General features: G+C 27.9%; 1 protein-coding gene across 2 annotated transcripts in view; it reads left to right on the top strand.

The window, feature by feature from the left end:
• Positions 1-20,133, top strand: part of LOC100215577 (probable ATP-dependent RNA helicase DDX60) — a 73,356-nt gene that overhangs the window by 41,071 nt on the left and 12,152 nt on the right. For both annotated transcript variants that reach the window (XM_065806310.1, XM_065806311.1), the window contains exons 5-8: positions 1,881-2,367; positions 12,429-12,534; positions 12,718-13,014; positions 18,940-19,093. In XM_065806310.1, the coding sequence (XP_065662382.1) occupies positions 1,881-2,367; positions 12,429-12,534; positions 12,718-13,014; positions 18,940-19,093 (1,044 nt within the window). The remainder of the gene's footprint in view (positions 1-1,880; positions 2,368-12,428; positions 12,535-12,717; positions 13,015-18,939; positions 19,094-20,133) is intronic.

Raw genomic sequence — 20,133 nt, 5'->3', positions numbered from 1 at the left:
AGAATCTGCGCTTATTTTGAAAAATATAGGAAAATGGTTGGAAATGTCAGTTTTAATTAATTAATTTAATTTAATCTCTTTTTTAGTGATTTATTGACAAAATCAGTAGTTAAAATATTGTCAATTAATGACAATGAGAAATTTGTAATTCTAGTCGGTCGGTTGTTGTAGAAAGTTTTAATGTTTTCATTTTTGTAATAATCAAAATAGTTTTGTTCGAAATCTCCAATAAGATAATAACTTATTTTCTTTTCTAGTTTTCTCTAATTTGTTTTTTTGTAAAAAATTGCAAAATTTTTAAGTTTTACTAGTTGGTGACCTGTAGCAACAGCTTATTAACAGGTTTTTTGATTTCTGTTGATCAGTTCGATTGTTAAAATCTCATTATTTACATTAGAAACACTCATATCGCGTTAAATATTATTTTTTACAAAAAAAAAAATAACTCCTCCTCCACACTTATTGTTGCTTTGCTCTAAAATAATTGGATTAAAACCAGGTAGTTGGAGATTTGAGTCATTTTCAAAATCAGAAGGTGAGCGCCAAGTATTAGTTATACAAATTAAGTTAAAAGACTTATCAGGTTCACAAATAATATTTAAGAATTTTTCATACATTTTTTTTTAACTTCTTTTGTTTATATGGATATTATTATATATTATTATTTTTTCTAAATTTCTTTTGTTTATATGGATTACATTCAAATTATCATTATTATTCTCATCAAGTTTTAAAAAATTTTTGATTTCATTTGGGTATAAATAACTGCATTCAAATTTAGATGTGTTAATTTCTTTAAAATAATTTAAGTCTGAATCAGTTTCTTCATTGAAGTTATTATTATAAGTTTGGAAAAAATAAAATAATTTTTTAAAATCATGATTATTTGAATCTATTTTAGTATAACTAACTCAAAAAAATATGTATATATATTTAAAAATCATGTGTATATAGTTTGTTGTAGACACTTTAGCAAACTTACCCTTATTTTTTTTGTCTCAATTATCCGTTTGCTGAAATCTTCGTTAATATAGACTTGTTGGTTCTACCATTTTAGCTTGGTTTCCTAATATCATATTTTAATCTTTAAAATTTAGAAATTTTCTTTTTTACCAAATCGCTCATTCAATGGTGACTTTACATTTTACACAAATTGCCACTTTCTTTTATACCAGAAAACCTTGAGTTATTTCTCCTTCTCCAATCTTTGAGCTTGGCTAATTTATCTTTGATACAAACATTGTTTTCTAATTTTTTGTTACTATCATTTCCTTGGCGACATAAATTTTTTGCTTTTTTACTTTCAGCTAATTCTATAAGGGTGTTTTCATATTTATCACTAATAAACTCAATAGGCTTCTTCAATTCAGTGATTTTGTTTTTTAAGTTTTTATTTTCTTCTTGCACAACGCATAGTCTATTTACTAGTCTTTCAATTTTTTTGCTAAAAAGTTTAATAATAGTATTGTGAAAAAAATGTTTATACAATTTAAAAACATATTTTTTTCTTTTCAATAATTTAATTTCACCTGATAGTATTTTAAATAAAATTTGTAAAATCGCTTTGCGTAACTTTTAAACGTTTTAAATAGTAAGTTTTAAAGTTATTTATTTCAATTAAAAACGTAACAGAAGGAAATTTTGCTTTGAGTTTGATTTTTATTTTAAAACATATATTTTTCTTAATTTAAATTTACCTTAGCATTTTTTTTTCAGCGCATCTTTGCTATGTTTAAATCATCAAAGCATTTAAACAGTCATGGCCAACTTGTCAATAAAAAAAATCGTTTGCTTGGTCAGCAATAGTGTTCGATGGCACGCCATTCCTGTCCAAGCCTGATATATATATATATATATATATTTATTTTTATTTTTTGCAGGTAAAGGAATATTTATGAAAGAAGATTTAACTTACTTGTATAATAGAGTATCTATGGCTGCTCCTGTGGAGTTTATGAAAGGAATTCGCTATGGTGTTGCTATGCACCATGCTGGCATGAATAATAAATTAAGAACAACTGTTGAAATTTTGTACAGAAAGAAATTTTTGAACATTGTTGTTGCTACTTCAACACTTGCACTTGGTATTCATGTACCTTGTAAAACAGTTGTAATTGCTGGCGATAGTGTTTATTTGGATCCATTGATGTTTCGGCAAATGTCTGGTCGTGCTGGTCGTAGAGGTTTTGATATGGTAGGAAATGTTGTGTTTCATGGATTTTCTGAGGCAAAAGTATCACATTTAGTTGCTGGAAATTTACCTGAGCTCTTAGGAAATTTTCCTATGACTGTGTCTTTATGTTTACGTCTGTTTATGTGTGTTAATGGTCAAGTTGACAAAAAAGCTAATGAAAATACTCTAATGAGGTATAAAATAAAGATATTATTATTATAACAATAATATCTTCTTTTCTTATTATAATAATATTATAATAACAAAATAAATATATTATTATTGTATATATGTTTTTTTAATCATAATAAAGCATACATACATACAGACATACATGCATGCATGCATGCATGCATGCATACATACATACATACATACATACATACATACATACATACATACATACATACATACATACATACATACATACATACATACATACATACATACATACATACTGTATGTATGTATGTATGTATATACATACAGTATGCTAAATAATTAATTGTACTTAATAACTAAAAGAAAAATCATAATTTTAAAGAAAAAAAAAAAAACTTTTTTAGGTAACTTATCAAGTATTGTTTTAAGAATTTATTTGTGTATTGGTGAATTAATTGCTTTTCAAACCTATTGAATTTTACACAATCGATCTAATGATGCATAAAATTAACTGCAAAAAAAAAATAGTCGTACAGTTCAAAATAAATGTCAAGTTGATCAAATTGAATGGAAATTAGTATTGAGTGGAGCCTCCTTTAGCCTTGATGACCTCATCTAGAGAATTTGGCATTGAGTTAACCAAATTTTGGGTCTCATCTATTGTTATATTATCCCATGACCTCATTATAGCTTTTTTGAAGTTGTCTTTGCATCTAAATGCTCAGTCGCCAATTTTTCTGTTTAAAATATACCACAAATTTTCTATTGGATTTAAGTCTGGACTTTGAGATTGCCAAAGTCCGGACTTTGAGATTCAAAAAGATAGAGATTAATTGTGTTAAAGTATACCTTCGTTTTCTCAATTGCTAAGAAGCATAATCTGATTGGATTCTTTGCTAGTTTGGCTGGTAGAGGACAAAAATGCAAGACCACCAGTGCAATTGATCAAAGTATCATCATTTATTTGAAAAAAATAGATTTGTTTTGGTAGCTAAATTAGTTTTAAAAATTCAAGAAGATCACAACATTATAGTGCCTCCTCAAACAATCAGAAATTTTATTAGAGAACAAGGATATAGAAGTAGAGTAGTTTGAAAAAAACCTTTTTTAAATTTTAAACAAATGAAACGTCAATTGGAAATTGCAAAAAAGTACGAAAAAATGCTGATATCATATTTGAAAAAAAATTTGTCGTCATATGAGTCAAAATACAACCTCGTCATATTGGATGGAGTCCAGAAAGTGTGGCAAAAAAAAGCAGACGCTTATAAATTGAGTTATTTGCAAGGAAGTATAAAGCATGGAGGAGGAAATGTGATGGTTTGGGATAGTATGAGTTGGAAAGGAGTGGGGAAATTTACATTTATTGATGACAAAATAAATGCTTCAATGTATTGTAAAGTTCTCAAAGCCAACTTGCAACCGTCTAGTTAAAGGTTGTGAATGGCAAATGATTTCATTCTCCAGCAGTTATACAGTAAAGACAATTTAATTCAAATTAATACAGTAAAGACAATTTAATTCACCCACACAGAACAGTGATAATAAATTCTGTTTAAAAAGGCATCCTTTTATTTGGGGATCATGTCCAGCATGGGGTAAAAAGTGCAAAGACTGTAGCATTATGAATCTCTTCTCAAATAGTTTAGTTTGCTTAAAAGCAAAACCAAAAATTCCTGATGGAGATGTGGATCAAAAGAACAATAGTAAAATTGTTTTTAGGAAGAGTTGGAGCAGATTATGTAGACAGTTCTTGAGAAATTCAATTAAAAGTAAAAAATTGAAAAATAACATTTAAAATTGAATAAAATATGGAAAAATAACATTTAACATTTAAAATATTGAAAAATAACATTTAAAATTGAACATTTATACACTACCAATAAAGGACTAATAGGCCCTGATTATAAGCAAGTCAATTGTTATGGGTTCTTTCAAAAATCATTCTCTATAAACGGTCAGAACAGTGAATTAATTGCAATATATGTTTGTGATAATTTGCAAACTACTTTATTAGGAAGATCTGCCATCCAAAAGTTTAACCTAGTTGAGTAAAAGTTTAATCTTAGTTAAAGTAGACGTTCCTGAACAATTCATGTGTGCTATGATTTCAAAATCAAAAAGTAACATTATAGAACAGTTTCCTTCAGTATTCAAAGGGTTAGGGACTATTAAGGTGACCCTGTACATATTACAACACAAGAAAATAAATCACCATACCACATTGGAGCGCCACAACAAGTAGCATTCCCACTACTAGAACCATAGATGCTAGTGCGTATGAAAGAGATGAGTGTTATCAAAATAGTAGATCAACCTACAAACCGGTGTCATCTAATAGTAGTTGTGAAAAAACCAAATGGACTTCTTTGTATCTGTATTAATTTAATACAATTAAACAAAGACACCAAGCGTGAATTCTATGAACTGCCAAGTGTAGACAATACATTAGCCCAACTTGGAAATAGATGTAAATATATGGCAAAATTAGACGTTAACTCAGAATATTGGCAGTTACCAATGGATATTGAGAGTCAGTTAAAATGTACATTTACGACATCTTTTAGGGGGTTTTGCTCAACGAGGGGTCTATTTGGTTTAACATCACTTCCTGAAATTTTTAGTAATAAAATGGATAAATTTATTTATGGTGTGAAAGGAGTGGTTAAAAGTATGGATGATTTATTAGTTTTTGGAAATACAGAAATGGAATATAACGAACACCTTGTGGCATTGCTAAATAGATTTGCTGAAAATGGAGTTACCCTTAATGTAGAGAAATGTTTATTTGATCAAACAGAAGTGGAGTTTTTAGGTCATAAAATTTCAGCAGAGGGAGTAAAACAATTGACTAAAAAAGTTGAAGCAATAAAAAATTTTCCAAAACCAACAAATATTATGTCTTAGTTATGTCTAAGGTAGTTTTCTAGGCATAGCCCAGCAATCAGCAAAATTCAATCCATCACTTGCTAAAATAGCTGAACCCTTGCGAGATCTTTTGAGTTCAAGATCAGCATGGTTTTGGACCAAAAATCATACTAGAGCATTCAATGAGGTAAAAAATAGTTTAACCAATCTACTCAATTTGGCACACTACGAAGTTAAAAATCAGTAAAAGTAAGAACAGATGGAAGTTTATTAAATGGACTTTTAATGGTATTTTTATTTTTTTTAAATATCTTCGCTTCCAACAAGGCTGCAAGCAGCCACTAATTAAAGTGGGAAGTTACTGAAAGAGAAAAGATGAAGATTGTAGAGCAAGATAATGATTGACAGACAACTTAAAGGATTGCAAATCATATGAATCAGGAAAACAAGATGAAGGAAGCAAATTTTAAAGAGCTGATGTTCGAAGAAAAAAACTAGGCGAATAAGCGTTTTTGGAGCACTTAAGAACAGTCACAGAAAAAGGATGAGACTCAATTGAAGGACAAGTAACACGAGAATGAATTTTAGTAGAAGGCACAAGAGACGCTAGCTCTTTAGAGCAGTGCCCATTATAGTATTTGTAGAAAAGAGAAGAAAAGCAACATTACAACGATGTGACAATGGTTGGAGGTTGGCTGCAAGAGCATGTCCAACTATGTTTACAATGCGTTTTTGCACCTTGTCTAAAAGAGAAAGGGAATTGTTAGAAGGTCCGCCCCAGATATGGTGACAGTATTCCATACAAGGCCGGATTTGAGATTTATAGAGACAGAGAATAGAATCCAAAGTAAGAAAGTGATGAGCTTAATAAAGAGATGCAACCTTAGCAGATACTAATTTTGCAACTGATTTGATATATGGTTTCCAAGAAAGATTTGAAGTAAGAGTTAATCCTAGAAAATGAAGATTAGATGACTCATCGAGTACATCACCGTTCATAAATATAGGAAGATTTAAGTTATTGCGGTAACGATTGGCTGAAAAAAATTGAGTTTTATCAGTATTGAAGTACATCAGCCACTCTGAGCCCCATGCTGTAGTAGAAGTGAGATTCTTTCAAGCTCAAATGCCCCCTCCAAGCAATCAGAGAGTGTTGGTTTCTTATCACGACAAGAATAAATGGTAGTATAATCAGCAAACAATGCCACCTTAGGTGTGAGAATATCTGGAAGATCGTTGATATGAACCCCTGAAGTTACAGAATAAGAAGAAGAGTGCTGTCCATCGAGGACAACTTTTATGCTACAATTGGAAAGGAAGGATTCAATAATCTTAAAGATGTTGCCAGATACACCATAAGAAGAAAGCTTATGGAGAAGACCAGCATGCTAAACTTTATCAAAAGTTTATACAAACCAATTGATTGGTATATACAAACCAATTGATTGTGCACCTAGATCTCTCAACAACTGAAAAAAATTATTATCCAATTGAAATGGAAATGTTAGCAGTAACATGGCGGTGCACATGCATGTCAAAATATTTGTATGGTTTGCAAAAATTAATATTAGAAACAGATCACAAACCATAAATTCCAATATTAAATTATTGCTCACTTATTGATATGTCTCAGAGAATTCAATGTTTAAGAATGAAGTTATTAAGGTTTTCATTTACTGCAGAGCATGTTGCGGGCAAATCTATTACTGATGCAGATGCAATATCTTGTGCACCTGTATCTAATCCTACAAAAGAAGATGAGATAGCAGAAAATGATCTCAGTGTGTATGTTAATTTAATAATAAAAAGTATGCCTGCTTCAGAGAGTTGCTTAGAAGAAATTAAGCAAAAAACTGCAGCAGATGAGCTTTTAATCTAATTAAAAGAAAGTATCGTTTCTGAATGGCTAAATTCCAAAAAATACTGTCCAGCAAATCTCCAACCTTATTGGGATTTTAGAGATAAAATAGTTAAAATTGATGGACTCTTATTATATCAAAATAGAATAATAATCCCAGTTAGTGTGCGACAAGAAATTCTTTCAAAATTGCATAAACGTCGTGCACATCAGAGTGTTTTTTGGTCAGGTTAATCCAAATTGAACAGTTAATTCGAAAGTGTGAGGCATGTATGAAGTATCTTCCATCAAAGCCGAAAGAACCTCTGCTAACTCTTGATGTCCCAACATGGCCATGGGAAAAACTTTGAACTGATTTGTTTCAGTGGGCTAATGAAAACTATTTAATTATTGTTGATAATAATCAACAATAATCAAATAGCTTGTGGACTGAGGTGTTTCTGCTTTCAAGTACTGGATCAGCAAATGTTATACAAGTATGCAAATAATTGTTTTCTAGAAATGTTATCCCTGAGGGGTTATTGTCAGAGAACGGTACACAATATAATTCAAAAGTGTTTCTTTAATTCTCTCAACAGTGGCAATTTAAGCACATAACAAGTAGTATACACTATGCACAATCGAATGGTTTAGCAGAGGCAACTGTAAAATTGTAAATCTGTTGATAAAGACATGTTATATGTCAAATGAGGACATTTATAAAGGTATCTTAATTTTACGTAATAATCCAATAAAATGTGGTTTACCTCCAGCAGAACTATTACATGGGTGTCAACTGAGAGATAATTTACCCAGGTTTCAATCTCAAAATAAGGAACAGTCAAAATTTTCAAGAGAATAGTCAAAGAGAGAGTACTATGATATAATACTGATAACATACTAAATATGATAATATACTAAAATACTTTGATTAAAATATTGGTGCTTTTGAATCATTCGTCTATAGGCAAGGTCAAACTGTTGCAATTCAAAACGAAGTAACTCGTGAATGTAGTCTCAGAGGTAAAATAATGAAATGCATTGCCCCTGGATCATATGAAGTAAAATTAAATTACGACGAAGAATAAAAAAAAAAATACCACTCGATTATAAAGATTTATGAATTAATTTGATTTCTTGACATTTATATATACAGTTTTTTAATTAGGGACATGTGTCTTACTATTATACATGTATATATATACGGCCCTTTCTTATATATCGATGCCAGTCTTAAGGAGAATAACAACAGGTTTGAAAAGCAATTAATTCACCAATACACAAATAAATTCTTAAAACAATACCAGATAAGATATCTAAAGAAAAGTTTGAAAAAATTTCAACAAAAACTTGTTTTTTTGATACAATCTTTAAAATTATGATTTTTTTTAAGTGTATAATTATTTTTTTTGCATACTGTATATACTTACGAACATACATACATGCATACATACATACATACATACATACATACATACATACATACATACATACATACATACATACATACATACATACATACATACATACATACATACATACATATGTACATGCATACCTACATACCTACATACAATTTAATGTATGTATGTATATTCAGTTAATCCACGATTTCTATCTTTTTAATGTTATTTTGTGTTGATAATCATCTTGTTATAGCGTTTTCCCATTTGTTTGTGAGGTATAGGACATGTCTTCATGGTTTGTTGTTGTCTTGTCAAAATTTCATAATTCTTTATTAATAACTTCAGTAAAACTTCAGTTGACTAGTTAATCTGATCACTAGTGTTAAATATTTTATTTAAAATTGATGTCTTATTCTTGTCTACTGCTTATCTAACTTGTACAAGGTTTATCAAAATAAGTTTTGATGACTTTTCATTTGATTTGATAAAGGAGTTCAAAACTAATGTGTTTAATAGTGTCGTCATTCAAAATAGTCGAGATTTAAGTAACAAATGTAGAAATATTTGTCACTCACTTGAGCAAACAAACACATAGGCAAATAAGTTGTCTGTTCAAATTACTTCAAAACTTATAAAAATTTGATGCTCATAAGGCTGCTAAAGCTGCATTTTCTATGTAGTCTAGTCATAAAAGTTGAAAATTTAGCCCAATGTTCAATGTTTTAAAACATTTTTTGCATTGCATTATAAAATTTTAATCGTTGTAAATAAAAACTTTATTCTAACCTTTTGGTCATAAAAGCAGTAAAGTTAATAAATTTAAAGTTTAGTAAAAAATAACTATACTTTTTTAAGGTCTTGTGACTTATTAATGAAACTATAAATGTAGCCTATCACCTATCATTGACTCTGCTTTGGATCTGTTAATGTATGTCACATATGACATAATCACTATTGTTTAATTTAGTTAACCATGAATAATGTGGTAGTGATGTAGTGGTCGAGCACTTGTTTTGTAAGAAAGAAGTTTCGAGTTAGATCCCCACCATTTCCCTGGTAGTACTGCGCTTAACCTGTTCCTCTGCACTTAACTTGTTTGTCAAGGTTTGTGTTTTGGAGTTAAAGAGTTGAGGGAGAGAGAGTATCAAACACATTTAAAAAAATAAGAAAATAAAATGTAGCCTTCTTGACTATAGTGGTCCCCTCAGCCTTAGAGAGGTAAATAAAAAACCAAAAAAATATATATAACATATAACATAAATGATTTTATATATAAAATATTTTAAAATTTATATATAAAATACTTTAATAAAATAAAATAGAAGAAACTGCAAATTTCTTAAAGATCCGTTTTGTTACTCTTGATAAAGTTTATTATGAATCAAATGATTTGTGGAAAAGCACATGACTATTTTGAACTTCATAACTCAATTGCTCTTGCTAGAATTTCTTCTTTGGATTTAAGAACAATTTTGTCTTCCAAATCCTAATTATATCAAATTTACGGAAAAGCATAGCACTTTTATGCCTGTTTTTAGTATGAAAGATCTTTAATTTTTTAATTGTTACATAGTTTGCACATGCATGTATTGATATTAGTAAGATCTTGGATATGAATTTCTTTTGGCAAGAGAGTCATAACATTCTCTATCATAGATACTTTAAGAAAGTTTCCTAAATGGAAGCTTTCTAAAATTATTTCTATATCTTGCGCGTATCTTTGGTCTGTGTATCTATATCTTGCGTTATCTATGCATTGCGTGTATCTTTGGTCAATTTTTATGGTTTAGTAACAGCTCAATTTTTATGGTTTAGTATTTTACTCTAATCATTTTCTTATAGCAATAGTGTTCTGTCTCCACTGTTGTTCAAAAGAAAGTCTCCACATGCTGTCTCCACTGTTGTTCAATGTGTATAACAATAACCTAAACTAGTCTTATTGGGAGTGAATTAGTGAAAAAATAAAGTTAATATTAATATATATATATATATATATATATATATATATCCATATATATATATATATATATATCCATATATGTATATATATATTTAAATAGAAATATATATATATATATATCCATATATGTATATATATATTTAAATAGAAATATATATATATATATATATCCATATATGTATATATATATTTAAATAGAAATATATATATATATATATATATATATATATATACATATATATATATATACATATATATATATATACATATATATATATATAATACCAATTCACTCCCAACAATGCGAGAGTTCCAAAGCATTAAAGTGCAAGGAAAATACCAAGATGAAGAAAAAGATGAAAAATAGGTAATAGAGGTGGTAGTTCCGTTGAGTAGCCATCATAATTTCTAAAAAGGAAGGAAAAATCTTATGACAATAGGAGAGTGGTTGAAGCTTGGCAGATAGAGCAGGTCTAACTATGTTTACAATGCGTTTGGACCTTGTTTATAAGAGAAAGTGCAACATTAGATAAATTATTCCAAACATTACATACAGAGGCAAATAGATAATGGAATCAGGAGAAAGATATGGTTTCCATGAGAGGTCAGTAGTAAATGAAAATCAAAGCAGGCGTAAAGACAATGACTCATTGAGAGGTTTGCCATTCATTAATAAAAGAATACCAACAGCATTATGATAGCTGTTTGTAGTAAATAACTGAGTTTTGTTGGAGTTAAAGTTTACAGCTCACTGCAAGCCCTATGCTGTTACAGAAGAGCGATCAGGTTTAGATTTGCTGTCTGCACTAAGCAATCAAAAATAAAAAATATTTTGTCAAGACAAGGAGTATAAAGTTGAGTTATCATCTGGGATAGAGTTATAGAGCAAGACAATGTTTGATAAAATTTGTAGGTTGTATGAGTCAGGAAAGCATGAAGACGGGAGAAAGTTTCAAAGGATTGAAGTACGAGGAAAAATAAAAGTTTTGGAGCATGCAGGGACAAATGCATTAAAAGAATGAAACTTAGCTGAATGATAAGTCAAGCAAGAATGAGTTTTAGTTGATGAAACTTGTGATGATAACTCCTTTAGGCAGCGACCATGATGAGATGCAACTTTATGACGATGGGAAAGAGTCTCAAGCTTAGCAAATAGAACAGGTCCAACTATGTTTTCGATGCGTTTTTAGACCTTGTCTAGAAAAGAAAAAACATCATTAGAAGAACAAGACTAATTATGTCAACAGTTTTCCATACAAGGATGAATAAGAGATTTTTAGAAGTAGAGAGTGGAATCAGGCATGAGAAAATGACATGCATGATAAAGAGAGGCAATTTTAGCAGATCCGAATTTAGTAATCGAATGCCTATACGGTTTCCATGAAAATTCAGTAGTAAACAATAAGTAAATAACTGAGTTTTGTTGGAGTTAAGTTTTAGAGGCCACTGTGAACCCGAATCTTTTACAGTAGTGAGATTAGATTCAAGATTGGCTGCCTGTTCTTAGCAATTGAAAAGAGAAGACTTTTCGAGACAGGAGCATATAGTTGAGTCATCAGCAAAAAGAGCTACTTTAGATGTAAGGTTATTGGGAAGATCATTGATTTACATAAGAAATAAAATAGGACCAAGAATAGAACCTTGAGTAACCTTAGAAGTTAATGGAAATGAAGAAGAGTGTTGTGTTTTAAGGATGACTTTAATAAATCTCAAAAACTTTCCCAGACACTCAATATGAAGCAAGCTAATGGTGAAAACCAACATGTCAAACTTTTTCAAAAGCTTTAGATAATAATGACTGAAAGATTTTATTGAGCCTCTAATGCTCAATAAAATCTTTCAGTCACTGCAGTTAACAAGTAAGCCATAGAGTGAGAAGATCAAAAACCCTATTGATATTCTGACAGCATGTTATTTGACTCAGAGAGGGATATGAGAATTTTTTTGAAATATTTGTTACACAATAATTAACACAATTGTAAAATTTAGCACAGTTACAGAATTATTTTAAAATTTATTTAGGATGTTGGCGCTGCTAAAGTATCCATTATTGTTAAAAGAGTATCCTGAGCTAGATATTCAGTTTAAGCATTTTTTTTTGTTTAGTGTTCAATTTCTAATTAGAGAGGTTCGTTCTTAGTAATTGTAATATTTAAAATATCTTTTTATTTTTATAATATGTCTAATATTTTTATTATAATATGATAGAATATGGTTTTTATTTTAATTGTTTTTTTTATTGCTACTTATAATTTTTGTCCTTTCAACATGGTTTTATTTTTAATTTTGGTTTAACCATAACTTGATGTAGGGGTTGTTAAAAAGTGACGGGACTCCACTAGGCTTAGCAGGATTAGCTTCACATTTGTATTATCATGAACCATGCAATTTTGTTTTTGTTTCTTTATTAAATTCTGGAATCTTCCATCAGTTTTGTAATAATGCCACCAGACATAAAAATGGTTTATACACAGCGCAGTTTATGGAGGATCTTATTGCAGTTTTATGCTACTTTTTTACCAATACTGAAGTCCATCCAGCGCTTGAGAAGAAGAAAAGAAGTACAAGTGTTCTTATATTAAAAAAGCTTCCTGATATATTTATCACGGTAATAAAATATTAAATCAACAAATAATTTATTGATAATTAATATAATTAATTTATTATTAATTTATAGAATTGCACTTATTGTTAAATCGTTAGTTTTAGTCTTTACAATGAGTTTGCTGTGAGTTTTAGCCATTCGATTTTTTTTTTTTTACAAGATTTCTCAAGTTGACAATATTTACTTAATTTTTTCTTTGTCTGTAAAAGTTTTCATTTCTTATATCTTTTTTGCTTATTGCTGCTAATTATTATTGTTATATTAATTTATACTAGCAGTAAGCAACCCATAATACGGGTTAGTAATAAATTACAAATAACAACTAACTTAATAAATTTTTTGAAAAGAATAAAATACAAATTTTTGTAAAGTATGTCATGTTGAGTATCAAAAGAAGCGAATTTATATAAAAATTTTAAAAATAATCATAAGGTTATTAAAGAATTATTATTTTAGAGTTTTTTGCTGAAAAATAACATTTTTAAACCTTTAAATAAAAATAATATTTTTTTTTTTGATAATTATTGCAAAAAAATTCTTAAATATAATTTTTTTTATAAAATGATTGTTATTTTTAAAATTTTTATATAATTTTGCTTCTTTTAGAAAACTTTTTTTTATATAATATTAGGAACCCTGTAAGTGTTCAAGGGTCTTGTGCTCCCCCTAAATCCAATAAAATTTTGAAAAAATTTAACGAAGTTGCTTGTGAGAACCAATAAAAAGTTTTCATAATATGAACAGATCTTTTTTAGAATATAGGGGGTGGATGTCACACCCTAATATATAAATATAATAATATAATAATAGCTATAGCACAATTAACCATAAAAATAAAGGCTTTTTAATGTTACCACTAAACAAAATTATTTTTACCTCAATAGTTAAGAATTCCAATTTCTTCATAACTGTTAAATAATGATTAACGCAGTAAATTTCATATCATATAAATTTAATAAATTAAATTTATATGATATGAAATTTAATAATTTAATAAATAAATTAAAACCATGTTTCAGCAGTAAAGCAAACTAATAAAGCAATGACAACTAAAAAAAAAAAAAAAATACATTTAGTTTTAAAATAATTCTTATCTATTATATAACATATTTAATAAAATTTGATTCATAAAAAATGTAGAAAATAATATTACAATTAAAATATATAACAAATCTGAAAATAGTTTAAATAATAATAATCATAAAAATTGATAACAAAAAAAGTTATTACAATAATCTTAAACTTATCTGTCATGGTATCTTAGAATATTTGAAAGTTATGAAAAGTGAGTATAATAAAAAATAAATATACACAAGGTTAAATTTCAATTAAAATATAAATATTACCACTTATCTGATGGGTCCAAGAAATTATAATTAGGAATTTTGAAAAAAAAAAAAAGAAAAAAAAAAGTAAAAAAAACAAACAATATGTAGCTTAATAAATTTTAATATTTTAAAGTTTTTTTTAAGACCTAAGTAAATAAAAAACTACAACAAACCCTGGTCTAATGTTATGATTGTTATCAAGGTTACTTGCATCTTAATGTAAGGCATCATATTTCATACTTCTCAGTTTGCTTTGTTTATTTCTAGAAAAGCAAGACACAATTTTCAATGATTTTTAAAAATTGTGAAAAAATGCTTTTCAATTTTAACATATGATCAGCAGTATATTGCTGAAATAGTTTCTTGCCATAAAATGTTGAACAGATGTTTTGTCTTACTGAAGGTTCATAATTGTAAAACTGAGATAATTTAACATGATTTCTAACCAATGTTGCATGTTCAGGGTTGCGCACCAATAATGTCATTTCTTGGAAAAAAAACTGAACAAACCGTAGGATTTAAGTTAGCTGACATACTTGATGTAACTTCTAAATGACGTTTTGGGTAAATGACTTCCTTGGATTCAGGTGGAGCAACATCTTCTCCAAGAAATTCAACTGCTACTTCAACGCAGTTTAACTCTTTCCAATTGCTATAAAAAATAAAACAAAACTTGCCTAAAATAATTTTAAAAAGAATTATTTTAGAAAGACAAAACTGAAACAAAAAGAAATTGCACAGTACTAAAATTGTCAGTACTAATAAAAAAACTACTTTACCAGTCATTTTAGTTCCAACTTCTTCCAAAAAAAAGAAAACAGGCTATAAAAGTTAGAAAAATAAAAACAAACAACAACAAACAAATGATTATTTAAATTTTTATTGTAAAATTGAATAATGAACAACATCAATATTTCTTGAAACTAAATATTTTTCATATTATTGGTACTGAAATCTTTAATGGACATTTTTATTTTAAACCACGTGGGAGAACTATAGAGAAACAAGAGAAAGGTAAGATAACAAATCCTATTGCAAAGTTTAATATTGCAAATATCAAGTTATTAGGATTGCAACAAATAACTGCACAAACTGTTGCCCCCACCAGCGACTTTTGGTAATAGCTGGGTAACCATAATTATATCGGAGTTACTGTGCACTACATTGATGAACAATGGAAACTGCATTCACATGCTCCTACTGTAATGTAGACACAAGAAAGACTTTTTACTGAAATGTACGCAGAACATTTTATTCATATTGCACAGCAGTGGGGCATTTCAAATTAATTCAGAACACTTAGCACAGATAGAGCAAGAATTATAGATATCTGCTTTTTGAACACACAGTCTTCAGCATTCTGTCACAGTTTCTCTGCGCAACAGCGTTTTACATTGCTCTGGCCAAATTCAGTATGGTAGTGGGCTATTTAAATGCAGTTCAGCAAGTGCTGCAGAATCAATCAAAAAAAAAAAAATTAGCTTGGTAAAAGAAAGAGTTGCTTATACAAGACATTCCAACCAGATGTAGTTCAACTCTGGGCATATTAAAAAACTCAGATCATGGCCCTGCCATCATCTGAGTTTTTTAATATGCCCATATCCCCATTTATTGTCAAATTCAAGTCAACATTTAGGACAGACCTGGAGACATGCAAGGAAAATGCAAACACTGCATATCTAAATATTACAACCACATTAGACCTGATATTTAAAGACCTAAAGTACCCAGACCCAGAGTTGAGAGAGGTGAGGTGTGGGACTCGGTCACTAATTTATTCAAGGAAAAGAGGTTTTTTGCAGATGAACCTGTGTAAGCAATAACATTAAAGCCATCTAAGAAAAAGTTTGCTATATTAGTTGCTTTATCAGAGTCTGACTCAGAACACAAGGATGACTCGATAAAAAGGCAGATAAAATTGCTTGAAGTTTTAACAAACCAAATGTTATTGCACTTTTGTTCATACAATGAAAGAATAAATTCACACAATCCACTACTTAAAAATTGAAATTTCATTGTTGAACTATTGTATTTCTGTGTTGCAGAAAATCATATGATTAATCGCAATTAAAATATTTAATCGTTGCGCAGCACTAATTTATTTTATACATTTTAATAATAACTATGTACATGTTCAACAACAGTGTACTAAATAATCTTTATGTTAAAAAATTCTATATAGTTAGACTTATTTTTAACATAAACTTCATAATATAAATTGTAAAATATTTAAGTTAGACATATTTTTAATATAAATTTTATAATATCAAATTTATGTTAAAAAAGTCCAACTTTGATTTAAACTCTTTAAATGTTTTAGTTGAAAGTTTTTACTCTACAATGTTTTGATCTAAGTTATTCCAGCCATTAAGTTATTCCAACCATTAAGTTATTCCAGCCATTAAGTTATTCCAGCCATTAAGTTATTCCAACCATTAATAACACAGTCCAGCCATTAAGTTATTCCAGCCATTAAGTTATTCCAGCCATTAAGTTATTCCAACCATTAAGTTATTCCAGTCATTAAATTATTCGAGCCATTAAGTTATTCCAACCATTAATAACACAGTCCAGCCATTAAGTTATTCGAGCCATTAAGTTATTCCAACCATTAATAACACAGTCCAGCCATTAAGTTATTCCAGCCATTAAGTTATTCCAGCCATTAATAACACAGTTTGTTATCTCTTTGTATCTCTTTGGATTTTTTACTTTTAAATCAGGTGGGCATTCCCAAGGTTAAATAATCTATTTTGTTTACTATTATTTTAAATTAGATTAGGTCGTTACGTTTGCATCTTTTTCCAAGAGTTGTTAATTCAAAGTAGGTTAGTCTAGTTTCATAGTTTTTCCCTTGAAGACATTTTGTTCTTTTTGACTTGTTCTAAGTAAGGATACCAAACTGAATTTGCGTAGCCTAGATACGGTCTTAAAAAAGAGGTGTATAATAGTTTAGAATTGTTTATGTCTAAGTTTTAAACTGAATATCTAAGTTTTTAAATGAATATAAACATAATTGATATAAAAGATATAATAGTTGGGCTTATAATAAGAACTTAAAGTTTGAATTTAGTTATTTTAAAAAATAAAACATAACTTTTGGAGAAATTAAGAGATTGTTGTCTCTTTTTGTATTTCTATTTTAAAATAACTTTCAAAACCATAAAATTATTGTTGCAATTATTGTTAAGTACGATGCATCTAATTAGAAAAATTATTAAAAAATATAATAATTATAAATAATATAATTTAAAATAAAGTTTACACTACATGTTAAAAACTTTACATATATATCAAAAATTTTGACCAAGCCTTTTATTTATTTCTTTAGAAAAAAAAATTTTGAAGCTAAAAGTATTTTTATGCACGTTAATTTCTAAACGTAATAAAAAATTAAAAAAAATTTGTAAAAACCAGTTATTTTAAATTTTTAAAAAAAGTATTCATTTACTCAATTATTTTGATCTTATGCTTTAATGTAAAAGAGTTAAGTTTAGGTGGGAAGATTTAGGTAGGAGGATGTAGGTAGGAATATAAAGGTATGTGAATGTCAGTAGGAGGTTTTATTTATTTGGTTTTAGATAGGTTGTAGGTAGGATGTTGTTGGTAGGAGGTTGTTAGTAAGAGTTTGAAGGTAGGAGGTTGTAGGTAGGATGTTATTAGTAGGCATTGTTAAAGGTAGGAGATTATTAGTTGTACACAAAATTATATAAGTAGGAGGGCGTAGGTAGGAATATAGGTAAGATTTTGTAAGTTGGATATTGAAAATAGGAAAGTGTAGATTGGAGGCTGAAAATATTAGGAAGAGGTTTGTAGGTATTAAATATTAGGTTGAGAAAATTGTGTTTTACTGCCTCTTGATTAGGATTTGAAACAAAAATAAAAACTTTTTGTTTACCCCTTTCTTAATGCTGATAGCCAAGATAGTACCATAAACTAGTTTGTATGCTTTATTTTTAATAAAAATAGTTTTCTAAAAAGGCTGCATACAGCCACTATTTATGTTACTGGAAATTAAAGTAAAGAGTTCAAGATCTCAAAAATAGTTTGAAATAAAAACTTAAAAAACTGAAAATTGTACTGAATCAAAAATGAGTCAAGAAAGCACTGCAAGGAGAATGATTGGATAAATAAATCTTTTTTAAGCATAAAAAAATTGAAAAAGAATTTCATTTCAGAGATGAAAGGGTATCATAAGAAGAACCAGCCCAAACATGAATCAATGACTTCCAGTTAGCTTTATGGTAGTCCTAATTAATAACGTCCAGTTATCCCTATGGTAGTTGTAAATATTTAGAGAAAAGTTAGAGAGTTTTGGAAATAGCATTTTTCTTACTTAAGATGCAAGAACATACAGAAGTTTTATTATTTATTTTTATTTAAACAATTTTTTATAATATTTTTATTGTATATATATACAATGTATTATATTTAAAAAATTTTATAAGGATAAGTTTAAATACATTAAGCAGATGTTTTAACTTAATTTATTCAATATAAATTAAAAAATTATTTTCAGTTATTTTTTATGCATTTAATTAAATAAATATTTATAAATAATTGTTTCTAACTTTTTTCAAATACAATTTTAATTATATAGGAAATCCAAAAGTATAATGAGCGAGTCAAAAAAGTCTACAACATGTATTTACATTCTATATCAAATTATATAAATGTAACATATGGTGAAGATGTTATGCTTCCCTTATCACATATCAAGTTCACCTCGTTAAACAATTCTAAAGTTCCTGAAGGTCTTTATATTATTTATTCATATATATATATATATATATATATATATATATATATATATATATATATATATATATATATATATATATATATGTATATATATATATAAATATTTATATACATATATATATACATATGTATATATAAATATATATATATATATATATATATATATATGTATATATATATATATATGTATATATATATATATATATATATATATATATATATATATATATATATATATATATATATATATGCAGGAGCTATTCTAGACCGTTTTTAACAGCTCCGATCATATTTGGGCACTGCCCAAATTCAGAAATTGAGGATCTTTTTTTTATCGCAAATTTCGTTTGTTTTTTTTTGTGCAAAAAAATGCCATTATATGGCAAATTTCCTTACGGAAAAGTTCCGGCACTGGGAGGACCACAGCCCAAACTATTTTCCTAGAATAGCCTCTGATATATATATATATATATATATATATATATATATATATATATATATATATATATATATATATACACACACACATATACATACATATATATATAAAGTTATATTTTTTTTGTTTTTGTGTGTATATATATATATATATATATATATATATATAGATATATATATATATATATATATATATGTATGTATATATATCTGTGTGTGTGCATGTGTGTAAATTTTTGTAACATGATCAAGTTTTTTTTGTAAGTAAATTATGTTATAATGTAAGTTAAGAATTTTAATTAAAAAAATTAACATTTGTTTCATAAACAAAAATTTCAAAAGTTGCTCTAATGATTACTAACTTTTTGTTGTTGTGAACATTATGTAAATGTTGTGAACATTATTTAAATGTTGTGAACATTATGTAAGTGTTATGAATATTATGTAAATAAATGTAATTTAAATGTAAGATTGTTAATAATTTTAGTACTTGAAAAGTCTAAATAATCATTTTGGCTTTAAGCTTTGATGTTTAGGATATTTATCTACCACTGTGCATGAAGGCATTTAACTTCCAATAAAATCATCATACTGT

Source organism: Hydra vulgaris, chromosome 09 (assembly GCF_038396675.1).
Source record: "Hydra vulgaris chromosome 09, alternate assembly HydraT2T_AEP".
Lineage (NCBI taxonomy): Eukaryota > Metazoa > Cnidaria > Hydrozoa > Anthoathecata > Hydridae > Hydra > Hydra vulgaris.
The sequence above is the reverse complement of the archived record's forward strand: the minus strand, read 5'-3'. Positions and strand labels throughout refer to the sequence as shown.